The following is a 27,948-nucleotide window of genomic DNA, read 5'->3' as shown; positions in this document are numbered from 1 at the left end:
GGAGCCCCCCGTGCTCCGGGGCTGGGCCTGGGCTGGATTCTGGAGCCCCCCGTGCTCCGGGGCTGGGTCCGGGCTGGATTCTGGAGCCCCCCGTGCTCCGGGGCAGGGTCGGGCTGGATTCTGGAGCTCCCCGTGCTCCGGGGCTGGGTCCGGGCTGGATTCTGGAGCCCCCCGTGCTCCGGGGCTGGGTCCGGGCTGGATTCCGCCGCCCCCCGGGCCCGGCTGCAGCGGCGGCGCTCGGACGGCAGAGGGCGACACCGCGCCGCGCCCGGGCCCGCCCGCGCCCCCCGGGACCCGCCCGGGCCCCGCTCCGCCCGCGACACTCCCGGGACCGGGCCGGGCCGGGCGGCACCACCCGCAGCCCCGGGCTCCCGTGGGGTAAAACCGTGCGGGGCCGCGCGGAGCTTCCCCTGGTCCGTGCCGTGTCCTCGGAGCCCCGCGCTGTCACATCTCTGTCCCCACGGTGCCCCGGCCCGGAGCGTCTTAATCTTCTCATCTGCTCCTCGACACAGCCTGGGCATCCCCCCAGCTCTCCTTCCTCGGGGCTCTCAGTTGTTTGCTCGGGGTCTGCAGGCAGCGTGCGTGGGGCAAATCCTGCCCCGGCGGTGTGCCAGGGCCCCCGTGGCACCGGAGGAGGCTGCACCGGGGCACATCAGGGCAGGGGAAAGCTGCCCCGTGGTTCTGTCCCCTCTCCTGGAACTCGAGAGTATTTCCAGCTCTCGGCTTCCCACAAACAGCCTTGACATTCTGCACAGGCCGCCCAGCTGCGCTTCAATCACCCGCAGTTATCAGCCATGGGTGGTTTCTGTGTTATTTGTTTCCTTCCCGACATCCGGCCTGGAGCAAACAGCCGGGATGCGACTGTCCCTGCTCCCACCGGGGAATTGCTGTGCTCCAGCCATTGCTCCTGTCCCCGTTCTGGGTTTCAGCATGTCCCCAAACCCAACGGGAAGCACCGGGAGCCCCCAGGACGTCGGAAGCTCAGGAAATACAGCCAAATATCTCAGCGGCTAAATCAGCTCACCCCGTGTGCTCACCCCGGTGTCTGCTGCATCCACAGGCTCCTGGACGTCCCTGCTTCCCCTCAAGAGCCCATCTCGCCACCGAGCCAAGCCGGTCTGTCCCGTCTGCACAAACCCCCGCCAGCGCAACCAGCACATTTCAGGGGCAGGATTTTCCCTTTTTGCCCCTTTTTTTCTCCTCGGGACATAGCCCCGAGGCGGGTGGGACTCGAGAGGCTCCCAAAGTGGCCTCGCTCGCTTTCTTCTCCCCCTTCCCCTCGGTAGGGAGCCGAGCCAGGCGGGGTGGGCGCCGGGGGACTCGGGAGGGCCGGAGCCGCGGACACCGGAACGGAGCCCGAGAAAGCGGCGGGGAGCGAGCGGGGTTGGGTCCAGAGGGGTCCCTGCCCCACCGAGCCCCACACCTGCCCCGGGCCCGCCGCTCCCGCCCCGCCCCGGCCCTGGGCGGGGGCACCGGGCCCCGCTCCGCCCCGCCCCGCCCCGCCTGGACTTTACCTCCCGGCCGGGCCCGCGCCGTTCCGGGCCATGTGAGCCGCGGGGCCGGGCCGCGGGGCCGCAGCGGCTGCGGGATGGAGCGCAGGAAGGTCTTCGTGGCGCTCGACGTGCTGTGCCTGGCGGTCGGTGAGGGCTCCGTGCCGGCGCCTCCGCCGCGGGCGGCTCCGGAGCGGCTCCGGTGGGGCTGGGCTGGGGCCGGGTCCGCGGGAGGTACCGGGGCTCCGCCGTCCCGCCGCGCTCTGCCCGCTCTGCCCGGTGTCCGGCACCTGCCCGGCGATGTCCGGAGCTCCGGGCCTCCACCGGGAGCCACCGGCGGCGCGGGCGCCTCCCGCCCCAGCCCTACCGGGCTCCCTCGGGGGTCCCGGTTCTCGGGGCCGTTCCCTTTTCCGGGCACGGTCCCTCGGGGGGGTGGGAGCCCGGTCCGTCGCTGTCCGGGACGCTGCGGGAGGGTCCCTCGGCTCGGGCGGCACCGGGACGGCTCCGCCGCCGCCCTGGCCGCCTGCCCGGCGCTCCGCGGGACGGAGCGGGGCCGGTGGGTTCGGGGCGCCCCTTTCAGGACCCCCTCTGCTCCCCCCAGTGCGGGGAAATGTTTCTAAAAGTGCCGCAAGGAAGTATCGAATTAAGACGGACTAAAAATAAAGGCCCGGATCGGGATCGCGGCTGGAGCTTCCCCGGCTGCGGGGCGGGGGCAGAGGCCGGGTCCCGGTTTCCCCTCCTGTGGGCCGGTCGGTGCTTTATATTTTTAGGGGAGCTTTTTTTGGAGGATGAAATTATCCAGAAAGAAAATTGGTGTCTAATTTGAGCTGAAAATGGACGTCTGAGGTGTGCGGGGAGGGAGGAGGGACTGGGGCCGGTTCCCTGCCCTCGGCGGGGGTGGCGGGGCAGCCCCCGGTGCTTCATCCCCGCGCTCGCTCCCGTTCGCTCGGTGAGCGCGGGACCCCCGGGGCGGGGACGGGCGGGGACAAAGGTGCGAGCTCCCGGGAGACGGAGGAACACGGGGAGGCGGAAACCACCGGGAAAGGCGGAACTGGGAGAGGAGCCCGGCCTAAGGTGGCCTCTGGAGCGGGGGGGCCGCTTCCCTGGGGAGCGTCCTGGGGCTCGTCCTTGGCTGTCCCTGAGCAGGGATGGGGCAGGGCAGGGGGTGCGTTCCAGCGGGGGCTGGCACGGGTGATGTGCGGGGCACAGACCCCAGAACCCCTCTGGATCTGGGGGTAGTTCCGTCCTGGGTGAGCTCGCAGCTGCCCCAGCGTGCTGGGTGGAAAACCCTCCTTGCCCAGGCTGACCGGGCAGTGCAGCCTCTCTGCAGAGCCCGCAGGAGCTGGGCGAGAGGAGAGGCTGACAGGAGGATGAGGGGAGCAAGCCGAGTGCAGGGGAGTCCCTCTGTGCCGGGTCTGGGTCATGTTCAGCATCTCCCAGCACGGGCTCTCCTGGAGCTGCTGTGAGGGCTCTGCTGGGACCATCTGGGGGCCCTTCCCTGCTGTAAAACACGTTTACAAGATGCCCGTGCTCGTTAATTTTATCAGCTCTGTCTCCCCAGGCTGGGCAGTGTGAGGAGAGGGCACAGGATCAGGCCTTGCCCCTGCTGTGCCTGGGGAGGAGCGGGGCAGCCCTGGGGGCTCTGTGGGTGCCCGTTTGTGGCTGTCTCCTGTGGTATCTGGGTGCTGCAGGCATCTGTGAGCTCCGATAGGGCCCTATCGCTCTCAGGGCAGTGCACTGGTGGGTTCAGGTCCTGCTGCCCTGGGTACAGGTGGCTCAGGACTTCATCCTTGTGGGGGGATCCCTCCCTGGCATCGAGGAGCAGAGACTTAGGGGTGAGAGGTGGCTGGTGCTGTGTGCTGGCTGCTGTCCCCAGTCCTCACCTCTCTGTGCCTTGCAGCGTCTCTGCCCTTCATCATCCTGACTCTGGTGAACTCCCCCTACAAGCGAGGCTTCTACTGCAACGATGACTCCATCCGCTACCCCTACAAGGCAGACACCATCACCCACAGCCTCATGGCTGGGGTCACCATCAGCTGCACTGTTATCATTGTAAGGAACTGCCACCCCTTCCCTCCAGGACAGGGCTGTGTTGTATCTGGAAGCTGGAGCCCAGCACAGGCACCTCCAGAGCTCTGGAAGGGCAGGAACGCGCTCAGCTTGAGCCCTGCTCTGCCTGGGGGCAGGAACTCGTACTGGAGTGGGGAGAGCCCCATCCCACAGGGGTGGAGAGAGGCTCTGTGGCCTCCTGTGCTGGTGGATGCCAGGGTGGATGCTCTGCCACAGAGCCAGAGCATCCTGCACCCCTGGGGAGCTGCTCAGAGCCCCCAGCCCTCACCTCTGCACCCTGGGGAGCTGCTCATTGTGACCGTGTTCACAGGGGTCCGAGGATGAGGGAAGAGATGAGGATCTGACTCCATGTTTCAGAAGGCTGATTTATTATTTTATGATATATATTATGTTAAAACTATACTAAAAGAATAGAAGAAAGGATTTCATCAGGAGGCTGGCTAAGAATAGAATAAGAAAGAATGATAACCAAGGTTTGTGACTTGGACAGAGAGTCTGAGCCAGCTGGGCTGTGATTGGCCATTAATTAAAAACAACCAACATGGGCTAATCAAAAGTCTACCTGTTGCACTCCACAGCAGCAGATAACCATGGTTTACATTTTGTTCTTGAAGCTTCTCAGGAGAAAAAAACCTAAGGAAAGGATTTTTCATAGAAGATGCCTGTGACAGCTCATAGCCCCCAGCCCTCACCTCTCCCCCCTGCTCTCTGCAGATCTCATCAGGGGAGGCGTACCTGGTCTACACTGAGCGTCTCTACTCCAAATCCGAATACAACAATTACCTGGCTGCCCTCTACAAGGTGGTTGGGACCTTTCTCTTCGGGGGGGCCATCAGCCAGTCCCTGACCGACCTGGCCAAGTACATGATCGGCCGTCTGAGGCCAAACTTCCTGGCTGTGTGCAACCCTGACTGGTCCAAGGTGAACTGCTCCATCTATGTGCAGCTGGAGAATGTGTGCCAGGGAGAGAGCAGGAATGTCACCGAGTCCAGGTGAGCCATGGATGTGCCACGGGATGTGTCTCTTCCACCTGCTCACAGTGGCAGCCCCAGATGGGTATTGAGGCTCTCCTGCTGCAGGGCAGAGCCTGTGGAGTGGGCAGGGGTCTTGTGGGGACCAGCTGGGGGCTCGCTTGTGGTGCTGTTCACAGGGGTCTTAGGATGAGGGAAGAGATGAGAATGTTGACTCCATGTTTCAGAAGGCTTGATTTTTATTTTGTGTATTTTATTTTATTATTTTTATTTTTATTATTTTATTATATATATTCTATTAAAACTATACTAAAACTATCCTATATTATATATAATATATACTATATTATATTAAATTTGTATTAAAATAGTTATTAGTATAGTCCCTATACTAAAAGAATAGAAGAAAAGATTTCATCAGAAGGCTGGCTAAGAATAGAAAAAGAATGATAACAAAGGCTTGTGATTGACCAAGACAGTCTGGACTGTGATTGGCCATTAATTAGAAACAACCACATGAGACCAATCCCAGATGCACCTGTTGCATTCCACAGCAGCAGATAACCATGGTTTACATTTTGTTCCTGAGGCCTCTCAGCTTCTCAGGAGGAAGATCCTAAGGAAAGGATTTTTCAGAAAATATCATGGCTACACTCGCTCATGGCCTGACCCATCCCCTTTTTACCCCCAGACTGTCCTTCTACTCGGGACACTCCTCCTTTGGGATGTACTGCATGATGTTCCTGGCGGTGAGTGCCGTGCCAGAGCCCCCACAGCTCCCACACCCGAACACCCCAACCCTGCCCTGGCTGATTCCTCCCTTCTCTGCCCCCCAGCTCTACGTGCAGGCCCGCCTGGTGGGGAAATGGGCCCGGCTGCTTCGTCCCACCATCCAGTTCCTCCTCATCGCCTTCGCCATCTACGTGGGCTACACCCGGGTGTCCGACTACAAACACCACTGGAGTGATGTGCTGGTGGGGCTGCTGCAGGGGGCTCTCATTGCCGTCCTCATTGTGAGTGTCCCCTCTCTCTGGGAGCCCCTCAGGAACCCCAGCAGACAGCAGGGGACAGACGCTCTCTTGGGGACTGAGGGCAGCCAGGCTGGTCACCTTTGCAGCAGGAGAGGCACCAGAGCCATCGGTAGAGGATAAAAGGGCCGAGTCTTAGCAGGGGTTCATCCAAATTGGGAGCTCCCACACCTCAGGGGGCTCCTGCTGAGAGCCCCGGGAGAGGTGCCAAGGTTACAGTTAAAGGGAGGTGGGAACATAAAGTAGATGACATTTACTGAGCAATAAGAAAAATTAAGGTTTGGATACTGGGGAATGGACATTTAGGTCAGCCTATGGAGAAACACTTGGGGGGTGACCCCTGGCCTCTGGGTAATCACTCAATGTCCTGGAGGAAAGTTCTAGATGGAGGGGATGGGATGCTGAGTGACTGACACAGAGCCAGGGTGGGGATTTGGGGATGATCTCAGCAAAGGAAAGGGATTACACAGGTAGAGGGAGGGGAGTACAATCTGGGGTAAACTATTTGGGAAAAATATGGAGATGGGGGTACAAAAACATAATCATTAAAAAGTATTACAAAGTATAAAAACTACAGCAAGCCCCTGCCTGGCCTGACACCGGTGTCCCCAACCCCTCTTTCCCAGGTTCACTACGTCTCTGACTTCTTCAAGCAGCGTCCGCCCCGGCAGTGCGAGGAGAAGGACCCGGAGCGCAAACCCAGCCTGCCCCTGACCCTGACTGACCCTGACCACAATCACTACAGCTACAGGGGCGCCCCGTGAGCCAGCCCTGCCCCTCGCCGTGCTCCTGGCTCTGGGGACAGCTGGCTCTGCCTTAACCATTGGCTCCACGGCTCTGGTGCCTCTGGCTGACACTGACACGAGTGGGACAGCCCTGCCTGCTCCCACGTGCCCGTGGTGCTGCCAGCACCCTGCCCATGGGGAGGGGATGTCCTCCCCCCCTGTGCATCTGAGTCACTCCCCAAGGCTGCTGTCCCAGCCCTCCGTGGGGAGGGAGGGGAGGGTGGCACGTGGGGGTGGATTTATTGGGCTGGCCAAGCACACTGAGCGAAGAGCAAACTCCTGGCGGGGGAAGGCTGAGCTTGCCTGGCCCGAGTGTGTGTTGTCCCTGTCGAATGATCCAGCCATACCAGCACAAATCCTCACAGGCACAGAGGGAGCAGGACGGCTTCTGGGCTAGCTGTAGTGTTTTGGAAAGGATTAAAGCAATCCAGAGCTCTTCTCTGCTCCATTGATTACCTTTAAGAGCAGTCCTGCCCGCCAGCAGCTGCTGTGAGCAGAGGGTGCCTGGGCAGGCTCTTCTCTGGCTGTGCCCAATTCTGCAGTGCTGGGAGCCAGAGCTGTTTGCCCCCTGCCTGCTTCATGCCTGGCTTGGGCAAGGAGCTGCTGCTCCAGCCTTTGTCCCTCCTGCAGCTTCAGCTGATGCTTTAGGGTGTGTGGCGGGGCTAGGGAGACATTTTCTGTGGTAAAGGAAAATAAATGGGGATGTGGAGCTGTCCAAATGTCCTGGGAAAGTGGGGGCAATGGGTACAGAGCAGTCCCATCACTGACACGTGGCTGCCTCCAGCGCTGGAGTGCTGTGGGTCTCTTTTTAAAATACATGCATTTTCATTATGATGTTGTTTTTAAATTAGATCATCCTTAAAGAATGTCTGTGTCAGGCTTGTTCTCTTTATTTTCATGGGTGCTCCTGGCCTTGGAGTGGAGGGGCTGAAGTGTTTGGGGGTTTCCTTTTCCTAGAGAAAGGTGTCTGAAGCCCCTCAGCTGTAGGTGGGTGTGATGGTGTTCACAGGGGTTCGAGGATGAGGATCTGACTCCATGTTTCAGAAGGCTGATTTATTATTTTATTATATATATTACATTAAAACTATACTAAAGAAGAAGAAAAGGTTTCATCAGAAGGCTGGCTAAGAGTAGAATAGGAAGGAATGGTAACAAAGGTTTGTGGCTCTGCTCTCTGTCTGAACCAGCTGGGCTGTGATTGGCCATTAATTAGAAACAACCACATGAGCCCAATCCCTGAGATGCACCTGTTGCATTCCACAGCAGCAGATAATCAATGTTTACATTTTGTTCCTGAGGCCTCTCAGCTCCTCAGGAGGAAAAATCCTAAGGAAAGGATTTTCCATAAAAGATGTCTGTGACATGTGGGAGCTGTCAGGGCTGCTAAGCCGCTCTCCCAGTTGGGCTGGACCTCAAGCCAGGTGTGCTCCTTGCCTGTGAGGTGCCACATTCACCACTCACAGGGTTGTGCTGGAGCTGAGGAAGAGCTGTGGCCAGCGTAGGGCTCCAAGAGCCATCCCAGCCAGGTCCATCCTGGTGCTGCCCTGATCCAGGAGCCTCCTGCGCTCCCCAGCACCGAGGCCCTGCTCTGCGAGGGAGGAGGGAAGGGAAGGCAGGGAGAGGCTCTTGGAAAAAGTGACGCCGTGTGCCTGCAGCTCCCTTGGCTGGGGGAAGGCAGGCAGGGAGCTGGGAGCTGGGAGCACTGCCCTGTGTCCCTCTGCTGCCCAGGGGCTGGGGACAGGTGACAGGGCCAGGAAGGGGGGTCTGGGGGCACAGGGCAGGAATGAGGGACAGTGTGAATGAGGCAGCACCTGGAAGCCTGGGGGTGCCCCCAACCCTTTCGGGGTGGGATGGGCAGTGCCAGGGTCGGCTCTTGCCCATGCTGAGTGCAGCTGCCCCGTCCTGCTGGGAGCAGCAGGGAGCCCCGGGCTGGCTGCGTGCTGTTGATGTGCTTGTGCAGTGTGGGTGACTCCAGTCTAGACAAGCCCTGATCAAAAACAACCTCCCTGTGTGGAGGGAACTCCCTTTCCCTGACGCTACTTTTCTGTTTTCCTCCAGAGTTTTCTTCCCACCATCGCTTCCCTGGGCCCCCAGCGGGGTCCTTCCCCCGCCCCAACCCTCCAGGCTGGTTGTTTAACGTCTGTTGGTGTAAAACAAAGCTGGAGGAAGTGCCAGGGCAGGGCAGCTCTGCCGCACGGTTTGCAAACAAAGCCCTGCAGAGGCTCAGCAGCTCCTGGAGCTGGGCAGTGAGGCACAGCCCAGGTTTGGGAGCTGCCTGCTTGATTTTCCCTTTGCTTTGCTGTGGTGCCCAGCAACTGCCCCAGTTCCTGGCACTGCCTCGACAGCTCCTCTGCCCAGCCAGGAACGTGCCTGCTCCCTTCCCTGCAGATCTGATTGCGCCCCTTGGATGCATCTCTGGAAAAACCAGCCAGGCCACAATGCTGCAGTGTGTGGCTCCCAAGGGCAGGGCTGGCTCTGCATCCCCAGCTCACAGCTGTGCCCTGCTGAGGGATGGGCTGAGACCTGACCAAACTCGTGGCATGCCAAGCCACATGTAAAGCTGCAGGAGCTTCCAAACCCTGTCCAGGCACAGCAGCCCGCTCCAGGTGTGTGTGACCGTGTTCACAGGGGTCTGAGGCTGAGGGAAGAGACGAGGATCTGACTCCATGTTTCAGAAGGCTTGATTTATTATTTTATGATATATATTACATTAAAACTATACTAAAAGAATAGAAGAAAGGATTTCATCAGAAGGCTGGCTAAGGATAGAATAGGAAGGAATGATAACAAAGGCTTGTGGCTTGGGCTCTCTGTCCGAGCCAGCTGGGCTGTGATTGGCCATTAATTAGAAACAGCCACATGAGACCAATCACAGACGAACCTGTTGCATTCCACAGTAGCAGACTATTGGTGTTTACATTTTGTTCCTGAGGCTTCTCAGGAGGAAAAATCCTAAGGAAAGGATTTTTCATAAAAGATGTCTGCTCCAGGTGTGCTCCCTGGCCCATCTCTGCAGGGACAGGGGTGCTGGCAAGGAGCCTGTGCTGGCTCCTCAGCCCCAGAGCTCCTGGGGAAGGCAGAGCAGGTCCCTTGTGAACTCTGGGATCCATCCTAGACCCGGTCAGTGCTGCTGCACTTCCAGCTGGACCCTGCTGCCTGGAGCGTCTGAGCTCCTGGAGTGGCTGGGTTGGGCTCCTGAGGAGCCGAGGGGAAGGGAAGCAGGGTCCAGGGCTGGGATGAGCCCTGTGTGCCTCTTTCTTGGTTCAAGGCTCCAGTTTGCACCTCACCGGATGGGTCAGAGCTGCTGAGAGCTCTGTCCATCCTGTTTGGCGAGTCCCAGGAAGCCCCTCTGGTGTTCAGGGTGAGCCCTGGGCAGTGCTGACTCGTGACTGGAGCATCCACCCTGCTCAGGGGGTGACTCAGGAGCTGGGGATGCAGCTGGGAAGGAATCCCCGCTTGTGCTGGGGCAGATTTTGCCGCGGGCTGAAGCCACGGCAGGGACCCGATGAGAGCCGTCCTGTTCCCCGGCAGCGTCAGCAGCTCCACGCACCCAGCACTCTGCCAACGCGCCTCCCTTCCAAAATAAGCTGCTTCTGGCAGCACACAGCCAGGATCTGGCTCGCAGCCCTGCTCTAGAGGGGGCCTGGAGCTGCCTCCCCCAACCTGCGCCTCCTGGCTGCTTCCCACCGTGCCACGCAGCATCCTCAGCATCCTCCCTCCCTCCCTGCCTCCCTCCTTCCCTCCCTTTTCCCTCCCTGGCACCCGGGACTCGTGCCGGCTCCACGGGCTTGGCTTGCCCCGGCCCCATCCCCGAGTTCCTCCTCGCTTTTTTTGGCTTCTTTCCGCGGCTGAGCGGGGCAAGAGAGGCGGGCGAAGGGGGCTGAGCTCCTCTGTGCCTGCAGCAGCTTCCAGGAGCGGGCAGCGGCGCTGCCAGGAAGGATGTTACTCATCCCCTAAACATCCCCTAAACATCCCCTTCCCTGGCCGGCAGCCACGGGCGATGCTGCGGCCAGATGCGCCTGAGGTGGCCCCGGCTCGGGGATGTGCTGGGGGACAGCGATGCCATCGCAGCCTCGGGTGGGATCTGGCAGCCCCTGCCCGGGGGCAGCCCACACCGAGCGGGCTTTTCCCCCTCCGGGACGCGCGGAGGTGGCAGCGCTGGCCCGTGGGGGTTTGGGGGGGCTCGGCACAGCGGGGACACCAGGGATGGAACCCGGGCTGGGCTCTCCGAGCGGCCCCGGGGGCACCGGCTGGGAACGGGCACTGTCCCGTCCCGCCGGGGCGGCAGGGGGCAGCAGGAGCCCGGCGGAGCTGCCGAGCGGAGCCCCGGTGCCCCGGGCGGAGGAACCCCCGGTGCCCCTGGCCAGAGGAGCCCCGGTGCCGGAGGAGCCGCCGGTGCCCCCGAACGAAGGAAGCCCCGGTGCCCCGGGCGGAGGAGCCGCCGGTGCCTCTGCCGGAGGAGCCCCCGGTGCTCCAGCTCCCCGGTGCCCCGGCTGGAGGAGCCCCGGTGCCGGAGGAGCCCCCGGTGCCCCGATCGGAGGAGCCCCCGGTGCGGGAGGAGCCCCCGGTCCCGGCAGCGCCGCCGCCCAAGCTCCGGTGCCGCCCGCGCCGCCCGGCCCGGCCCGTCCTGCCGGGACACTGCGTGGAGCCAGATGCTCCTCCAGCCTCTCTTCCTCTCCTTCTCCTCCTCCTCCTCTGATCCCCCCAGCGCTGCCTCCCCCACTCCCTTTAATCGACGTTTCCGCTGAAATGCGCCGGTTCCACGGATTTCTTTGATCTCGCTGAGGGAAGAAGGGAGCTATAGAAGAAATTAAATCTGCGCAGGAGGAGGAAAGGAGAGAGGAAAGCACTCTCGGGGGAGGCTGTTAAATGTCGCTTCTTTCTCACCAGAGCAAGAAAGAACTTGTCCTGGCCCGTGCCTGTCCCGGGTCACCTGCGCTTGGCTCTGGGGGTGCCCCTGGGCAGGGCAGGGGTTGGGTTGGCACCGCTGGCGCTGTCCCCGCCGCGCTGGCATGCGGGGAGCTGGCAGGCGAGCCCGGGGAAGCAGCCAGAGGCTACGATTTTGTTTTGTTCCCTTTGCCAGGGGCTGCGCAGAGCTGCCAGGGACGCCTCGCTTGGCAGCCGAGCCCCGGGCCCTGCGGGGTCCTGGCTCGTCCCACCGGCCCTGGGGCAGCTCTGGGGGCTGAGGGGGATGTTCTGGGTCCTTTCCTGATGCGCTCTTGTCATGGCGTTTCTACCGAACCACTCTGCCGGTGGCTCCGGTGACGGCGGGGATCAGCCCGGTGCCACTGGGAGCGCTGCGTGCTGGGCACCACCGTGATGGGAGCCAGACCGTGCCAAAACTGGGCACTCACCGTGATGGGAGCCAGACCGTGCCAAAGCTGGGCACACACCGTGATGGGAGCCAGGCCGTGCCAAAGCTGGGCACACACCATGATGGGAGCCAGGCTGTGCCAAAGCTGGGCACTCACCGTGATGGGAGCCAGACCGTGCCAAAGCTGGCACACACCATGATGGGAGCCAGGCCGTGCCAAAGCTGGGCACACACCGTGATGGGAGCCAGGCTGTGCCAAAGCTGGGCACTCACCATGATGGGAGCCAGATCGTGCCAAAGCTGGCACACATTGTTCTGAGATCCAGATCGTGCCAAAACTGGGCACCCACCGTGCTGAGAGCCAGATTGTGCCAAAGCTGGCACACATTGTTCTGAGATCCAGATCGTGCCAAAGCTTGGCACACACCATGATGGCAGCCAGACTGTGCCAAAACTGGCACACACCGTGCTGGGAGCCAGATCGTGCCAAAGCTGGCACACACCGTGCTGGGAGCCAGATCGTGCCAAAACTGGGCACTCACCGTGATGGGAGCCAGGCTGTGCCAAATCTGGGCACACACCATGATGGCAGCCAGACCGTGCCAAAGCTGGCACACATTGTTCTGAGATCCAGATCGTGCCAAAGCTTGGCACACACCATGATGGGAGCCAGGCCGTGCCAAAGCTGGGCACACACCATGATGGGAGCCAGATCGTGCCAAAGCTGGCACACACCGTGCTGGGAGCCAGGTGGTGCCAAAGCTGAGCCTTTCCCCATCCCTGTGCCCGTGCCAGTCCTGCTGATGGATGCAATGGGATGGAGGAGCTGCTGCTGAGGACAGCAGAGGTGGCAGTGACAGGATTTTCCTCATCAGTGCTGGAATGGCGTGTCCCCACCCCTGCCAACATCGGGACAGCCCAGCCTGTCCCTAATCCCGGATCCTGAGTGCCTGAGGCTGCACTGCACAGTGAGGGGTTGCTGCAGGAGGCTGAGCCTGGCGCAGATCTTGGCAGGATCCTGCCAGGGGCCTTGCTGGGGTCCCTGCTCTCTTCTTCTGCCTTGGTGTCTCCACTCAGCCAGGCCCTTGTGCGTGTCTCAGCCCCCTCAGCCCCATGGTGAAATGCTGGGAAGCAGAAGGGCAGGGGGGACAGGATTCCCAGGCTTGGAGAGAGGTTTAGAACAGAGATGGTGCCTCAGTCCAGCTCTAAACTGCTTTTTTTTTATAATTTTTTCTATTTTAATATTTTGCCTTAACATGACCTTGGCCAAATTATTTCCCCTCTGTTAGAGATTTATGGGCCTCTTCCAGAAATGATCTGTTCTGTCTACGAAAATAGACATGGTGCTGTTATTACATTTTAAAATATAATAAGGCTTGGGAGACTGCTCTTCTGCTGCTGCTCTCCCCAGCAGCTCCAGAGCACAAACCCCACTGGTTGCAGGTGTGGGGCAGTAAGAACAGGGGCAGCATCAGGTCCAGAGCTGGAGTAACAGGAGAGATCATCCCAGCTGAGATCACAGCTGCTCTCAGAAATCCCGGGAACAGACTGGGCAAAATGGGGCTAAACGAGCTGGGCTTCCTTGAGGACGGTCCCTGACTCAGTAAAGGCAGCAGGACCTGGAGGAAGCTGGAAAATCCCGCTCCAGCCCGAGGGGCCAGCACAGCCCATCGCCCCCAGGACTGCCGAGTGCCCGGGGCAGGCGCAGGGAGGCCCTCGCACGGTCCTGCTCTATCCCAGAGGGTTTGCCGAGGTTGTGATTGTTATTGTTCTTCTCTTGCAGGGGCTGCGGGCAAGTTCCTGTTGCTGAGGAGGGGCTCTGCTCCTCCCAGCTCTCTGTGCCGTGAGCTGAGCCACCAGCACGGCGGGGATGGGGCTGTGGGGAGCAGGAAAGGGCTGCGGGCCTGCTCCTGGATTAAGGTTAAAGAGGGGGAGAGGCTCCTCACAGCTGCCGCTCCTCAAATGTTTTATTTCCTGCTCAGTGTAAGCCTGGATTGACCCGCAGCAGCAGCAGCAGCAGCAAATGTCCCGAGCAACCACCGCTGTCCCTGAAAGGAGTCAAAGCACCAGGAAACCCACGAGGAAACCCAGAGTGGGTTGTGTGCACCACGGGGAGCTCTGGGAGGAGGTGACAGCGCTGTTGTGGGGCTGCTGGGACGGGGACACGAGTGTCCCTTTCCCATTCCAGGTATCTGCCCATCCCAAAGGACACGGGGAGATGGCAGGGAGCTGGGGGCTGTCGGACCCTTTGCTGCGGCTGAGGAACAGGCCTGGCCCAGGAGCCTTTCCCGGGAGCTCGGTCTGGCACAGGGATGCTGCCGCTCCCGCCATCACACGGTGCCGGGAATTCCCGGTGAGGCGGGACCTGCGGCCCGGGGAGGGCTGCGTGGGTGTGTCGGCTTCGTTTATTTTCTTAATTAAAAAACAACAACAAAGAGGCAGAGGATGGACACGGAGCGAGACACGACGGCTTCTTGTGTTTACCACCGAAAAGCTGCCCGGGACGGCAGCGGCTCCGGTGCAACCTCCCGGTTCCGTTTTGCGGGCAAAGCTGCGGTGCCGGACGCGGGGTTCCTCACCGCGGGGCTGGAGGGTCCGTGCAGTGCCGGGGATCCCGCGTGGGGCGGCGGGAGCGGCCCGAGCCCGGTCCCTTCTTGGTCCCCTCCGCTCCCGCAAGGGTTAAACCGCGGCTCCGCCCCCTCGTTCTCCTCTCGGCCTCCCTTGATTGACACCCGCGCGCCGGCCGGGCTGGGGCTGACCAATGGGGAGGCACCTCCGCGCGCCCCACGTGGGGGCGGCCGCGCTGGGCGCGCTCCCATTGGCTGGCGGCGGGGGCGCCTGCCCGCACGGGCCAGGCCCCACGTGGAGCTGGCGCTCGCGCCCGTTCATTGATCGCGCTCCGCAGAGCGGCGGCCGCGCGGGCGGGGCGGGGCGGGGCGGGGCGGGGCGGGGCGGGGGCTCGGCCCGGCTCGGCTGCGCTCGGCTGGACTCGGCTCGGCCCGGCCCGGCTCGGCTCGGTTCGGCTGCACTCGGCTGGACTCGGCCCGGCCCGGCCCGCCCCGCCGCAGGGGCGCGCGCCTGGGGCCGGGGCCGGGTCTGGGACCCGCAGCGCGGTGAGTCCCGTCCTGTCCCGTCCTGTCCCGTCCTGTCCCGGTTCGGCTCGCCTCGGCTCGGTGTCCGCCGGCCGGGGTCCGGCCGCGCTCGGAGCTGGGTGGGCGGCCGGGCCGGTGCCGCCCCGCGGCCGTACCTGCGGCGGGCGGCGCGGGGCCATTGTCTGCGCGGCGCGGGGGGCCGGGGCTGGGCGGCTCCGCCGAGCCCGGGGGGAGCCCCGGGGCCCGCGGGAACCGGGGGGGGGGGCGCTGCGGGCGGGGCTCCCGGGCAGCGCCGGGCGGTGACCCCCGGTTCTTCTCCAGGGCCTGATCCGGAGCTGGGAGCGGTGTCCCGGGCCTGTCCCGCGCCTGCGGCGGGGCCCGCGCGGCCGGAGGGTGCCGGGCCTGTCCGGTGCCGAGGATGTTCCCGCAGAACAGGCCCCCGGTGAGCCCCCGTCCCCTCTCAGCCGTGCCAGCCCGGCCCTGCGCCCCCGAGCCCGGTGATGCTCGGTGCTGACCCACAGCCGAGTGCCGGTACCGCGGATGATGCTCGGAGCCAGCGCCGGTACCGCGGGTGATGCTCGGAGCGGTGCCGGGGCTCTTCCCAAAGCCGGCCTGGGCTTTGTGGGGTGCCCGGAGCGGGATTCACCGGGCTGTGAGGGATGGTGGGACGGGGATGGGCAGGCTCGGAGCTCAGTGTGTGGTGGCCACCAGGTCTGTGCCATGCCCAGTGCCCCCCGTGGTCGTTCATCCCTTCTGGCTCTGTGGTCACGCCAATGCTGACAAGGCCCTTGGTGCCTGGTCGGGAGCAGTTTCCTCTCCAGTAACTCCTTGTGCAACCTCCTGCATGTGCTGCCCTCCCAGATGTGCCCACAGCCTCTTCCCCGGGTGCAGGGATGCCCTGGGGGACGTGCCAGCCTTGCTGGGCAGCAGCAGGAGGTGACCCTGGAGGTGCCATCTCTGCCTAGGCCCATCTCCAGGCACCCTCTGCTGCCTCAGGAGCTGCTGTTGCTGCCAGTGCCATCCCCAGCACCCCCCAGTCCCTCAAGCTGACTTACCCAGAGACCTTGGATCGCATCAAGGAGGAATTCCAGTTCCTGCAGAACCAATACCACAGGTGAGAAGCTGCCAGAGCTCACCTGGGTGAACTGGGCACTTCAGTGATGCTGGCTCCTCCTGGCACTGGGCAGCACTGTCTGGTGTGGCTGGTGGACTGGTCCCTCCAGAGGACGGCTGTGCCAAGCATCACCTTGGTAGCTCGAAATGAGAGGGGCAAACTCAACCTTTGCCTGCCAAAAGCCCCAGGAGGAGGTGCTGGCTTCCAGCAGCCAGCTCCTGGGCTGAGCCAGAGCCATCACTGGGACCTGGAGTCCCTCTGATCCCCGAGGCTGCTGCCCAGGATCATCTCCCCATTCCCTGGAGTCCCTGTGATCCCTGAGGCTGCCCAGGATCGCCTCCCCTTCCCCACACTGTGCAGGTTTAAACGTAGCTGAGCTTTGCAGCTCACTCCATTTGGGAAGCAGATGCTGGGGAGGGGGTGAAGAGTCCGTGCAAATTGCTCCCTGATGCCCAGATCCCTTTGGTGTCCACCTCCTCTTCATCAGCCCCTTCCTGCCCTCCTTCAGGTGGTTTTCTTGGCTTGTGCTGGGAGGTGGGATTGGAGCTGAGAGGAGGCTGAAGCGCTGGGAGGGCTCCTGCTCTGTCCATCCTGTCACTTGGGAGGAACAAGGGGGGGTTTTCTCCTTCTCCCTCTCTCTCCTCTTTATTTTCACAGCTTGAAGTTAGAATGTGAAAAGCTGGCAACAGAAAAAACAGAAATCCAGCGTCATTATGTCATGGTTAGTGAGCTCCACCTGAAAGGAGAAGGGTGGTGTGGGATCTCCTCTGAACCATCAAAGCACATGCAGGGATGCTTTGCCTTGCCTTTGCTTTTGGGTTCTGTGGCCAGGCCCTGAGACCTGGTTTTGTGGCTCTTCCTGTCTGGTTTCCCCCTGAAAAAATCCATGGTGTTGGAGCAGGACGTTCTGCCTCAGCTTGTGGTGGCAAATCTGCTCCTGTGTGGGTTGATCCCATTCCTGGAGGAATCCTGGGAGGGCTGTGTCCATCCTGTGGGCTTCAGCTGTGTGCCAGAGCCCCCTGTGCTGTGCCAGAGCCCCCTGTGCTGTGCCTAAGCCACCTCTGCTGTGCCTAAGCCACCTCTGCTCCTGGGAGAGGAGCTGGGGACCCTGCTGTCCCCATGGCCTGGCCACACCTCAGCTGTTTGTGGCCAGGCTGAGCTGCTGTGCCAGCACCACAGAGGATTTTCTGCTTGGGAGCTCCCCTGGTCTCCAGAGCTGAGCTGATGCAGATTTCTCTCCCTCACAGTACTACGAGATGTCCTATGGCCTGAACATCGAGATGCACAAACAGGTGAGTGTGGCTGGGTTTGGAGCTCTCTCCACCTCCTTGGTCCCATCTCCCTGGCCCCATTTTACCACCTGGGCTCTTCACAGACAGCATGGGAAGCTGCTCCCTGCTGCAGCCCAGGAAACTCAGTGTTTGTGGGGGATGTGTCCTCCTCCCTGTGCTTTGTGTTGCTCTGTGCTGTGGCCTTGGCTGCCTCCTTAGGTCCCCACACAGGTCTGTGCTCTGGTTTTGGGTTCAGGGTGCCCTGCCTGGACTGTGATGCCTCCTTAGGTCCCCACACAGGTCTGTGCTCTGGTTTTGGGTTCAGGGTGCCCTGCCTGGACTGTGGTGCTGCTGTTGTGTCAGGCAGAGAGGGATGGTGGAGGATTTGTGCTTGCATGGCCGCTCACACCGGTTGTGAGTGTTGTGAAGGAGACTGGTTTATTCCTCAGGGCAAGGGGGGCTGCAGGGTCACAGCAAGCTGAGGGGCTCTGGATCAACACCTTTCCAAGTGGGCCAGGGCTGAGGAGCATCCTGAGGAGAAAGGAGGGTTTGTTCTGTGGGGTGGGTGCAGGGTGGGCTCTCCGGGGGCTCAGCTCTGCGCATCCTCCCTCGCTGCTTCCCCTCCCTCCCTTCCTCAGCTCCCTCCCTCCCTCCCTTCCTCCCCTGAGCCGAGCTCTGGGTCACACCAGCTGCTCTGAGACAGAAGGTTTCTCCTCATCTATTTTTAAAGAGGCTGCGGAGGAGCCTGGCGAGGAGGCGCCGCCGCCTTCCTGCCCGCCCCGCGCCCGCCGACGCCAACTGTTGCACAGGAGGGCAGTGCTGGCCCTGTCCCCGTGCCAGGGCAGGATCTCAGCCACTCCTGCCCGCTCTGTGCCCGCTGGGAGGGTGTTCTGCCCCTCTGGGATGCCCTCCTTGCCCCAGCGTCCCTGCTGATGCTGCCCTTGTGAGAGCAGTTCTGGGGTCAGTTCTGTCCCTGGGGCAGTTCTGGGGTCAGTTCTGTCCCTGGGACAGTTCTGGGGTCATTTCTGTCTCTGGGACAGTTCTGGGGTCATTTCTGTCCCTGGGACAGTTCTGGGGTCGGTTCTGTCCCTGGGACAGTCCTGGGGTTGGTTCTGTCTCTGGGACAGTTCTGGGGTCATTTCTGTCCCTGGGACCCTTCAGCCTTTGGTCTCCTCTGGAGGCTGAGAAGGGGGTCTGGGTTCTGCCTCCTCCTCTCAGCCCTGTGCTGGCTCCGTGGTGTTTCCATCCTCCCCACCAGGGTGGACAGGGAGTTCTTTGGGGCTTGGGGCAGCCTGCCCAGGGTCTGTCCGGCCCCGCAGAGCTGCGAGCTGCTCTCCTCTGGCTGCTGTTCCCTCCCAGCCCTCTCAGGCTCGTGTTTGCTGCCAGCCCCAGGTGCCGCTGGCCGCCGGCCAGGGAGCTGTCGGCACTTTTAACAAGGGCCCCGAGTCTGCTCTGACAGCCCCGGCCATTGTGTGAGACCAGAACGGGAACGGGCTCAGCGCTGCCCTGGGGGCTCTGTCCCTCCTCCCCTTCCCCCAAATCCTGCCCTGCTCACGGGCACAGGCAGGTCCTGAGGGCACAGCAGGTCCTGAGGGCACAGCAGGTCCTGAGGGCACAGCAGGTCCTGAGCGCTGCTGCCTGCCCTAGAGCTCCTGACCAACATGGGCTGAGGCCATGATGTGCTGTGCCTCTGTCCCTGCTGTGCCCCCTGTCCCCAGGTGCTCAAGGGCCAAGGTTTGGGGTTTGTTTGGGGGGAAATGGGGCTGAGGCCGTGCTGTGGTGTGGCCTCTGTCCTTGCTGTGCCCCTTGCCCCCAGGGGCTCCCCAGGTGCTCATCAGCAAGGGCCAAGTGTGGAGTTTTGCTCTGGGTTTGTCTGGCTGAGGCCCCATTGGGAAATGGGGCTGAGGTGTGGGGTTTTGCTCTGGATTTGTTTAGGGAGAAATGGGGCTGGGGGCTGGCTGTGCTGTACCTCTGTCCCTACTGTGCCCCGTGTCCCCAGGTGCTCATCAGCAAGGGCCAAGGTGTGGGGTTTTCTTGGGGTTTATTGGGGGGAAATGGGTCTGAGGTGTGGGGTTTTGTTCTGGGGTTTTTTGGGGGGAGAAATGGGGCTGGGGGCTGGCTGTGCTGTGCCTCTGTCCCTGCTGTGTCTCCTGTCCCCAGGTGCTCATCACCAAGGGCCAAGAGTGGGGTTTTGCTCTGGGTTTTTTTTGGGGAGAAATTGGGCTGGGGGCTGGCTGTGGTGTGGTCTCTGTCCTTGCTATGCTCAGTGTCCCCAGGTGCTCATCACCAAGGGCCAAGTGTGGGGTTTTCTCTGGATTTTTTGGAGGGGAAATGGGGCTGTGCTGTGCCTCTGTCCCTGCTGTGTCCCCTGTCCCCAGGTGCTCATCACCAAGGTCCAAGTTTTGGGGTTTTGCTCTGGGTTTGTTTGGGAGGAAATGGGGCTGGGGTCTGGCTGTGCTGTGCCTCTGTCCTTGCTATGCTCAGTGTCCCCAGATGCTCATCGCCAAGCTCCACGGTTTGGGGTTTTCTCTGGGTTTTTTTGGGGGAAATGGGGCTGAGGCCATGCTGTGGTGTGCCTCTGTCCTTGCTGTGCTCAGTGTCCCCAGATGGTTTGGGGTTTTCTCTGGGTTTTTTGGGGGGAAATGGGGCTGGGGTCTGGCTGTGCTGCTGCAGCTCTGCAAGCAGTCACAGCCTTGGCAGGAGAGGATCAAAACAACAACGAGCAGAGACGTTAATTTATTTTTTTTTTTATTGTTGCTTTGTTTTTGGCGTGGAAAGGGGCCTGTAGCTCTCTATAAAAGCACCTCCCCGAATCTGCCTGGCCTTGGGCTCGCTCACCGAGAGCCGGAGGGGAGGCGACGCCGGTGCTGGTGGCTGGGGGTGGGGGGGGGCTGCAAACAGCGCGATCGTTTTTCATGCTGAGAGCGTTAAAGTGCCAGTAAATTGCACATTAACGAGTGCGAGTGAATTGGAGGCAGCTCTCCCCAAGGAGCTGCTGCCCATCAGTGCATTAGGGAAGAGAATCCATCACTGCCGGCCCCGGGAGACAGCTAAATCCTTCCCAGAACTGCCGGCTGCCAAATCTCCTCGCTCCCCCCCTCCTCCTCCTCCTCTTCCTTTCTTTTCTTTCTCTTTTTTTCCTCCCCTCCTCAGAAGGGGAAGCGAGGGCAGGTGCCAGATTTGTTTCTGTGCTTTGGGGCTGGCGGGAGCAGAGCAGCTGCTCTGGAGGGCAGCATGGGAGTGACCCTGGCTCTGTGTGCCCACCCTGGCCGTGCCCCCTCACGCTGGCACTCACCTGGGCCTGGGAGATGTGCCCGAGGTCCTGGCAGGGAAATCCAGGGCTCAGTTCTGTCCCCGGGACATGGGAGATGTGCCCAAGGTCCTGCAGGGAAATCCAGGGGTCAGTTCTGTCCCAGGGGCATGGGAGATGTGCCCAAGGTCCTGGCAGGGAAATCCAGGGGTCAGGTCTGTCTCTAGGGCGTGGGAGATGTGCTTACAGTGAAATCCAGGGGTCAGTTCTGTCCCTGAGGGGTGGGAGATGTGCCCAAGGTCCTCACAGGGAAATCCAGGGGTCAGGTCTGTCCCTGGCAGGGGGTGCCATAGGAAAATGGGGCTCTGTGAGCTGGCAGGGGGTGCCATGGGGCTCTGTGAGCTGGCAGAGGGGTGCCATAGGAAAATGGGGCTCTGTGAGCTGGCAGGGGGTGCCATGGGGCTCTGTGAGCTGGCAGAGGGGTGCCATAGGAAAATGGGGCTCTGGAAGGTGGCAGGGGGTGCCATGGGGCTCTGTGAGCTGGCAGGGGGTGCCATGGGGCTCTGGAAGGTGGCAGGGGATGCCATGGGGCTCTGGAAGCTGGCAGGGGGTGCCACAGGAGCGTGGCACTGCACAGCACGAGACGCTGCTCTCCCTCCCCACGCTCTGAGCTCTTGATTGCCAGCGGCACTCGAGTGCTGCAGAAAAACAGCAGCTGGAAGGAGAGCACCTCTCCAGGGCTTCCTCCGGGCCGGGAGGGCGGCAAGGGGCGGGTGTGGTGCCATGGAGGCTGCCTGGAGGGCAGGGGGAGCCTGCAGGGGCCGGGGCTGCTGGGCTGGGGGAGCCTGCAGGGGCTGGGGCTGCTGGGCTGGGGGCTTGCTCAGGGCTGGCCTCAGTGCCATGAGCCTGGGGGGCTTCATGTCCCTGCCAAGGAGGAGCTGGAAGCCATCCCAGGGCCCTCAGGGTGGGGATGGAGCGTGCTGGGGTTTGAAGGAGGTGTTGCTGTGAACAGGAATTGTCACCCCAGGGTGGTTCTGCTGAGCAGCCCTTGGGCTGGGTGTCAGCACCCTGAGATTGCCCACACCCCCATGGTGAGGGGGCTCTGCTGGCAGCATTGGGGTCCCTCAGGGTGGCCCTGATGGGATCTGTTTCTCCTCCCCTGCCAGACGGAGATCGCCAAGCGGCTCAACGTGATCTGCGCCCAGCTCATCCCGTTCCTGTCTCAGGAGGTGGGTGAGCCCTCGGGCCCAGCCAGGTGTGCAGAGCTCCTGTGGGGCCCAGGGGAAGAAACCAACCTGCCCCAGCCTGCCCCAGCCGCTGTGTTTGTCCCCACAGCACCAGCAGCAGGTGGTCCAGGCTGTGGAGCGAGCGAAGCAGGTGACTATGACCGACCTGAACGCGGCCATCGGGGTACGTCAACCCTCTGCCCGCCTCTGCAGGGCCACTCGGGCGTGCTGGCACCTCCCAGGCTCCTGCCATCCCTGGCCTGAGCCCCCCTCCTGCCCCTGGCTGCAGCCCTGCCCCTCGTGCAGCTGAATGGAGGGGAGGAGAGAGGCAGACCAGGCTGGTTTGGGGGCTGCCAGCAGGATTTGGGGTGTAGGAGATGCAGCTGGGGAAGGGGGGGGTGGCTGGTGTGTGTCACTGTGTCCTGACAGCCTGGGTGGAAGGGGGCACCACCATCCCTACTCAACTGTTCCCGGAGACTGCAGCAGGTCCCACATCCAGCCCAGGGTGGGAGGGATGGGGTGGCCCCAGGACATTCCTGGGGACACCCTGAGTGCAGGCCCTGCCCCTCCACACCCGAGGCCCCATTACTGACTGTCCCAGGGCTGCCACTTGCCCCTCACTTGCCCAGCAGCTGTCCTGGCACAGCCCTTTGACTCTGCCCTCCCCTCTCCTCTCCAGCACCAGCTGCAGACCCAGCACCTCTCCCACCACGCTCCCCCCATCCCGCTGACCCCCCACCCCTCTGGAATGCAGCCTGCTGGCCTGGCTGGCATCAGCAGTGCCTCAGGACTGCTGGCACTCTCGGGGGCACTGGGGGCCCAGGCCCAGCTCCTCGCCAAGGATGACAGAGGAGTCCATGACACAGAGCCCAGGGGTGAGTGTGGGGGAGTGTCCTGGCTTGAAAAGGAAATGAGTTTTTTGGGAGTTTGGTGGTCAAACCAATTAATGCTGAGATTTGAATGTTGGCACCTGGTGTGGCCACTGAGGACGTGGATACCATGGCAGGGAGGCAGAGTTTGGGGTGGCTGAGGGGATCTGAGTGAACATGGGAACAGAGAGTGCTGGGCTTGGGGCTCCCTCTGCTCCCTGTGCCCTTCTTACCTGGGCACTTCCCTGGGCTGGGGGCTGCCTGTCCATGCCTCAGGGCTGCCAGCTGGGCTGGAGGGGCAGGGGGCTTGCAGCTGCAGGGGGTTTGGGTGGGAACATCCTCCAGTGACCGGCACCCTCTGGGAGGGGGGTGAGGTGGGCTGGTTGGCTGGAGAGGGTTTAGGAGCACCCTGATGGTGGAGAAGGGTCTGGGACAACCCTGCTGCTGTCATGCTGGTCTGGCCCTGCTGTGAACGCCCCAGCAGCCATGGGTGAAGTGGGTGGCATTCCTGAGGGGCTCTTGGTGGTGACACAGTGTCCCCCTTTCCCTCCTCCTCCTGCTGCTCCTCTGCGTTGCCACAGCGACAGACCGAGACCCCGGCCCCGTGAGTGCATTTTTCTTGTCTTGCACCATTCCGTGGTGGCACCAGCTGTGCTCAGGACACAGGGCTGGGCTGGGGCACTCCATGCTCCTGGAGGCAGCCCTGCCTGTGCCAGGGAGCTGGGCAGAGCACCCCCAGCCACTGGCACTGTCCCTCACCCAGAGCTCCCTGGCGCTGTCGAACGGGGAGCGCGCGCGAGCCATCGCCGAGTACCTGAGCAGCAGCAAGAAGAGGAAGGTGGAGGAGAAGGACTTTGTTACAGACTATGTGAGCCCAGGGCTGGGGGGCTTGGGGTGACCCCATCCTCCCCTGTGGAGCGAGGAATGGAGCTGCCTGGCAGGCAGGAGTGAGGGTGGCTGCAGCTCCTCTGGCTCCAACCGCGCTCCGCATTTCAGGGCAGCGATGCAGACAAAAGTGAGGACAACTTGGTGGTGGATGAGGTCAGTGTGCTGGGACACTGGGAAGGGTCTGGGGTCAGTGTGCTGGGACACTGGGAAGGGTCTGGGGTCAGTGTGTGCTGTCCATCCCCGAGGGTGGGCCCAACAGGCTGCTCCAGGCAGAGGTGGGCATCTCAGCGAGGTGCCAGTGGCAGCAGTGAGCCCCAGGATCCAGGCTGGCAGCCCGGCCCTTGCTTGAGCCACCATAACCTGGTCCATCCCTGCCCTCCAGCCTGCTCTGCTCCCTGCTGATTTCCCTCCCTCCCCAGGACCCCTCTTCCCCGCACAGCGTCCACTCCTATTCGTCCCGGGAGAACGGGGTGGAGAAGGTCCCGCTGGGCAGGAAGGAGGCCGTGCCCCTCAGCCCGACCTCCATGGCCTCCTCCAGCAGCACGTCCCCATCTCGGAGCAAGGATGCACCCACGGTATGTGTGACTCACTTGGGGCTGTGCTTGTGTCCTTGCTGGGCTCAGCTCACAGAGTGGCCATGGGTCCCCCTGCCTCCAAACCCATAGGGCAAAGTGCTGGAGGGACAGGGAGGTCCCACAACAGACCCTTCAGCACTGGCTGAGCTGGGCTGTCACTGAGGGGGAGGCAACAGGGGCCCCCTGGCAGGGGCGTGGTGCAGTTGCCACCTCCCCATTCTGTTCCTGGCAGGTGGAGAAGGCAGGAACACCCAGCCTGAAGTCCAGCACGCCCACCTCCCAGGGTGACACCCTGCCAGGCTCCAGCAGTGCCCAGCAGTTTCGCCCCACCGCTGCCAAGGTCCCCATGGACCCGCTGGGTGAGCTTGGCCCCGCTGGGGCCCGGGTGGGTCCCCAAGCTCTGTCTGCAGGGCCCCATCCCTTCACTCTGCCTCTCCCCCAGCAGCCCTGGGCCTGAGGAATCCTCTGGGAGTGCAGAGCCCCTACTCAGCCGCCTTTGGCTTGGCCCACCCTGCTGTCAACGGGGACGTGGCCGGGAGCGGCGCCTACGCCAGCCTGCACCTCATGTCCCCGCAGCTCAACGGGGCCGCGGCCGCCGGGGGCTACGGGCGCTCGCCCCTGGTGAGTGAGATCGTCCCCGTGGGGCTGTGGGGTCACAGAGTGTGAGCCACCCTCACCCCACTGTCCCCTGCAGGTGGGCTACGACCCGCACCCCCACATGCGCGTCCCGGGGCTGGTGGCCGGCATGCAAGTGGGGAGCTCGGGCAAGCCGTAAGTGGGGCTGGGCTGGAGGGGCTGTGCTGGGGGAGGAGGGGGTGTGGTGGCTTGTGGGGGTGAATTTGGGCTGTGTGGACAAGCTGAGGGCAGCAGGGAGCAGAGCCTGGGGGAAAGCTGGGCTGTGCCTGTTGTGTGCCCAGCTGGCATCGCTGGGTGTGTTCTGCTCATGGCTCTGACTCCAATCTGTGCTGCCTCTGTTGGACCTGCGGCCCCTGTCCATGCAGGATCCTACTGTGCTTCTCACTGCTCTGCTCCCCTCCAGTGACTTCTCCTTCCATGTCCTCTGCCTCCAAACCGTGCTGCTTGTTGGTGCCACGTGCCTTTGGTGCCCATTGGACCCAGTGTGGCACCAGCCCCTGTCCATGCAGGATCCTGCTCTGCTTCTCACTGCTCTGCTCCCCTCCAGTGCCTTCTCCTTCCATGCCCTCTGCCTCCAGACCATGCTGCCTCTGTTAGACCTGCATGGCCCCTGCCCAGGCAGGATCCTGCTGTGTTTCTCACTGCTCTGCTCCCTTGCAGTGCCTACTCCTTCCACGTCAGCGCTGACGGGCAGATGCAGCCGGTGCCTTTCCCCCCCGACGCCCTGCTGGGCTCCGGCATCCCCCGGCACGCGCGGCAGCTGCACACCCTGAGCCACGGCGAGGTGGTCTGTGCTGTCACCATCAGCAACTCCACCAGACACGTCTACACCGGGGGCAAGGGCTGCGTCAAGGTCTGGGACGTGGGGCAGCCGGGCACCAAGACGGCCGTGGCTCAGCTGGACTGCCTGGTGAGGATGAGGAGGAGGAGGAGGAGGAGGAGGAGGAGCAGGAGTGCCTTTGGGCTGGGGCTGGCAAGGGGAATGTGCCCCTGCTGCAGTGGAGGGAGCAGAGGGGCCTTTCCCAGCTGCAGTGGGAGAAGGAGAAGTGTCTCCTGCAAGGCCCTGTGTGCTCATCATGTCCTCCCTGCCTTGCCCTGCTGCCTGTCACCCCCGTTCAGAACCGTGACAACTACATCCGCTCCTGCAAGCTGCTCCCCGACGGCCGCAGCCTGATCGTGGGGGGGGAGGCCAGCACCCTGTCCATCTGGGACCTGGCAGCCCCCACGCCCCGCATCAAGGCTGAGCTCACCTCCTCTGCCCCCGCCTGCTACGCCCTGGCCATCAGCCCTGACGCCAAAGTCTGCTTCTCCTGCTGCAGCGACGGCAACATCGTGGTGTGGGACCTGCAGAACCAGACCCTGGTCAGGTGAGTTTGGGGCAAAGGGGCTGCAGGCCAGGACTGCTGGGGACTCCTGGGGCCAGCATCCCCTCAGTCCCTGCAGCATGTCCCTGCAGCTGTCCCTGTGTGTGACCCTGGCCATGGGACAGTGCCTGTCCTTGCACTCCTCACTGCTGGCTGCTGCCCTGCCCACGCTCCGTGCTGCAGGTGCTGCCTGCCCTGCCAGCTGTGCCCTCTCCCTCTCCATCTCCCTCTTTCCCAGGCAGTTTCAAGGCCACACAGACGGTGCCAGCTGCATTGACATCTCTAATGATGGCACCAAGCTTTGGACAGGGGGGCTGGACAACACCGTGCGCTGCTGGGACCTGCGGGAGGGCCGGCAGCTGCAGCAGCACGACTTCAGCTCCCAGGTAGGGCTGGAGCCCTCTGGCAGCACCTGGGGCCAGCTGGGCACCTGCTGCTGGGCCACCCTGTGAGCCTGTGTGTCCCCTCAGATCTTCTCCCTGGGCTACTGCCCCATGGGAGAGTGGCTGGCCGTGGGCATGGAGAGCAGCAACGTGGAGATCCTGCACGTCACCAAACCTGACAAGTACCAGCTGCACCTCCACGAGAGCTGTGTCCTCTCTCTCAAATTCGCCTCCTGTGGTAGGCACACCTCTCCTGGCTCCCCCTTGCTCTGCAGCCTCATGGATGCCACCTGCACTTCTGTCTGTGTGTCACAGGGCTCGTTGCACTCGGGGCAAGCATTTGTTCTGGTAGCCAGCCTTGTCCTGGTGCTGATGGTCAGAGAAGGGGTGTCCATCCCTCTTGGAGCAGTGCTGGCTGCTGGAGCCAAACTCCTCTTTGTGTTCCCTTGGCTGCCTGTCTCTGTGTGTTTCACAGCCTGGGCAGGATCTGCTGCTGGCTCTGGTGAGGTGACAAGAGGCTGTTTTGTCCCTCCACAGGGAAGTGGTTTGTGAGCACGGGGAAGGACAACCTGCTCAACGCCTGGAGGACGCCCTACGGAGCCAGCATCTTCCAGGTGAGGGCTGGGGCTTCCTGGCCTGAGGCTGCCCAGCACAGCCCAGCTCTAATTATGTGACAACCCCATAAACTCATCCCTGCAGCCTCCCCAAGGAAGGGGGAGCTGGGACCTTGCTCTGAGGCTGCTTCTTGTGCTTCTCCCTGTTCTCTGCAGTCAAAGGAAACCTCCTCAGTCCTCAGCTGTGACATCTCCACGGACGACCAGTTCATCGTGACGGGCTCAGGGGACAAGAAAGCCACAGTTTATGAGATCATTTACTGAGCCCCAGAGGTGCCAACTGCAGGACAGGCAGCTGTCCATGGGGGGATGGACAGGTGGACTCTACCTGCCCTGCTGCTGACTTCCCAAAGAACGTGCAGCCAGTGGCTGTGGCATCCCAGCTGGAGGAGAGAGGAGAGGGGTGGAGGTGGCCCTGGGACCGTGGCCAGGCATGGTGCAGGCTGCTGCTCGGGGTGGATTTCCTGGGGACTTTCTCCTTGTTTTGTTCTTTGTGGGTTTCTTTCTAAATCTAGACTGTGGGAGTTGGAGATGGGGGGGGGTGGTCTGGCATTGTTAGGGGTTTTGTTTGGGTGCTTTTTTTTTTTAATTTTTGTTTTTTAAGCTTTTTGTTGTGGGGTTTTTATTTGTTTAAGGCTCTGGGCCTGCCAGGGTGGATGGGCTCTGGCCTCACTTCCCTCTGTGCCTCCCAGGGTGTATTTAATAATAAAAACAAACCAAAAAAAGGCAGCTGTGCCTTGTCCTGGGCAGTACCCTCAATGCTCTGTGTGGGTGGGATGGACCCGGGTGGGAAGGGGTGACACCACAGCAGGAACCTTGTCCCTTTTGGTCACAACTTGCTGCTCCTCTCCTGTGCTGAGGAGGGTCTGAGGGTGCTCCTCAGTGGGCAGAGCCCATCGCTGGCCCTGCTGGGGAGCAGCAGTGTGGGCACAGCGTGGTGCTGGCTCTGCCATGCCCCAGTGGAGCAGCCTCGGGCTCTGTGGGTGTGGGGGAGAGGAGAGGCCAGCC

The 27,948-nt window shown here is 62.2% G+C and overlaps 2 protein-coding genes across 5 annotated transcripts; both read left to right on the top strand.

Moving 5' to 3' along the window:
* The first annotated feature begins 1,511 nt into the window (after positions 1 to 1,511).
* On the top strand, positions 1,512 to 7,210 carry PLPP2 (phospholipid phosphatase 2). The gene is made up of 6 exons (XM_036399680.2): positions 1,512 to 1,640; positions 3,391 to 3,542; positions 4,275 to 4,552; positions 5,223 to 5,280; positions 5,368 to 5,544; positions 6,186 to 7,210. The coding sequence occupies exons 1-6, from the start codon at positions 1,589 to 1,591 to the stop codon at positions 6,321 to 6,323; spliced, it is 855 nt and encodes a 284-aa protein (XP_036255573.1). The 5' UTR covers positions 1,512 to 1,588; the 3' UTR covers positions 6,324 to 7,210.
* Positions 7,211 to 14,664: 7,454 nt separating this feature from the next.
* LOC118697050 (transducin-like enhancer protein 1) lies at positions 14,665 to 27,675 on the top strand. 4 transcript variants are annotated; one of them, XR_004981721.2, is made up of 21 exons: positions 14,665 to 14,771; positions 15,072 to 15,192; positions 15,716 to 15,864; positions 16,522 to 16,585; positions 17,112 to 17,156; positions 21,552 to 21,614; positions 21,721 to 21,795; positions 22,291 to 22,486; positions 23,062 to 23,084; positions 23,244 to 23,348; positions 23,477 to 23,521; positions 23,788 to 23,943; positions 24,176 to 24,302; positions 24,386 to 24,564; positions 24,638 to 24,714; positions 25,240 to 25,489; positions 25,699 to 25,946; positions 26,186 to 26,329; positions 26,414 to 26,564; positions 26,864 to 26,940; positions 27,097 to 27,206. XR_004981721.2 is itself a non-coding variant. In XM_036399501.2 (21 exons), the coding sequence occupies exons 2-21, from the start codon at positions 15,169 to 15,171 to the stop codon at positions 27,202 to 27,204; spliced, it is 2,277 nt and encodes a 758-aa protein (XP_036255394.1). In that variant the 5' UTR covers positions 14,665 to 14,771; positions 15,072 to 15,168; the 3' UTR covers positions 27,205 to 27,675. The 4 variants fall into 4 exon arrangements, 3 of the variants coding, with proteins under 3 accessions (XP_036255394.1, XP_036255393.1, XP_036255392.1); XM_036399501.2 differs by having other exon boundaries at positions 21,721 to 21,762; positions 26,182 to 26,329; positions 27,097 to 27,675; XM_036399500.2 differs by having other exon boundaries at positions 24,389 to 24,564; positions 26,182 to 26,329; positions 27,097 to 27,675.
* Positions 27,676 to 27,948: the final 273 nt, after the last annotated feature.

Source organism: Molothrus ater, chromosome 26 (assembly GCF_012460135.2).
Source record: "Molothrus ater isolate BHLD 08-10-18 breed brown headed cowbird chromosome 26, BPBGC_Mater_1.1, whole genome shotgun sequence".
NCBI classification, from domain to species: domain Eukaryota; kingdom Metazoa; phylum Chordata; class Aves; order Passeriformes; family Icteridae; genus Molothrus; species Molothrus ater.
This window is presented reverse-complemented; position numbering and strand designations above follow the sequence as displayed.

What these genes read in the sequence shown, in the direction of transcription:
- PLPP2 (XM_036399680.2), top strand. Translation starts at nt 1,589, where the DNA reads ATGGAGCGCAGGAAGGTCTTCGTGGCGCTCGACGTGCTGTGCCTGGCG. An exon ending in AGGAATGTCACCGAGTCCAG is followed by an intron (nt 4,553 to 5,222) that starts GTGAGCCATGGA and finishes TTTTACCCCCAG; the next exon opens with ACTGTCCTTCTACTCGGGAC. An exon ending in CTCTCATTGCCGTCCTCATT is followed by an intron (nt 5,545 to 6,185) that starts GTGAGTGTCCCC and finishes CCTCTTTCCCAG; the next exon opens with GTTCACTACGTCTCTGACTT.
- LOC118697050 (XM_036399499.2), top strand. Translation starts at nt 15,169, where the DNA reads ATGTTCCCGCAGAACAGGCCCCCG. An exon ending in ACCTGAACGCGGCCATCGGG is followed by an intron (nt 21,796 to 22,290) that starts GTACGTCAACCC and finishes TCTCCTCTCCAG; the next exon opens with CACCAGCTGCAGACCCAGCA. An exon ending in TGGCTCAGCTGGACTGCCTG is followed by an intron (nt 25,490 to 25,698) that starts GTGAGGATGAGG and finishes ACCCCCGTTCAG; the next exon opens with AACCGTGACAACTACATCCG.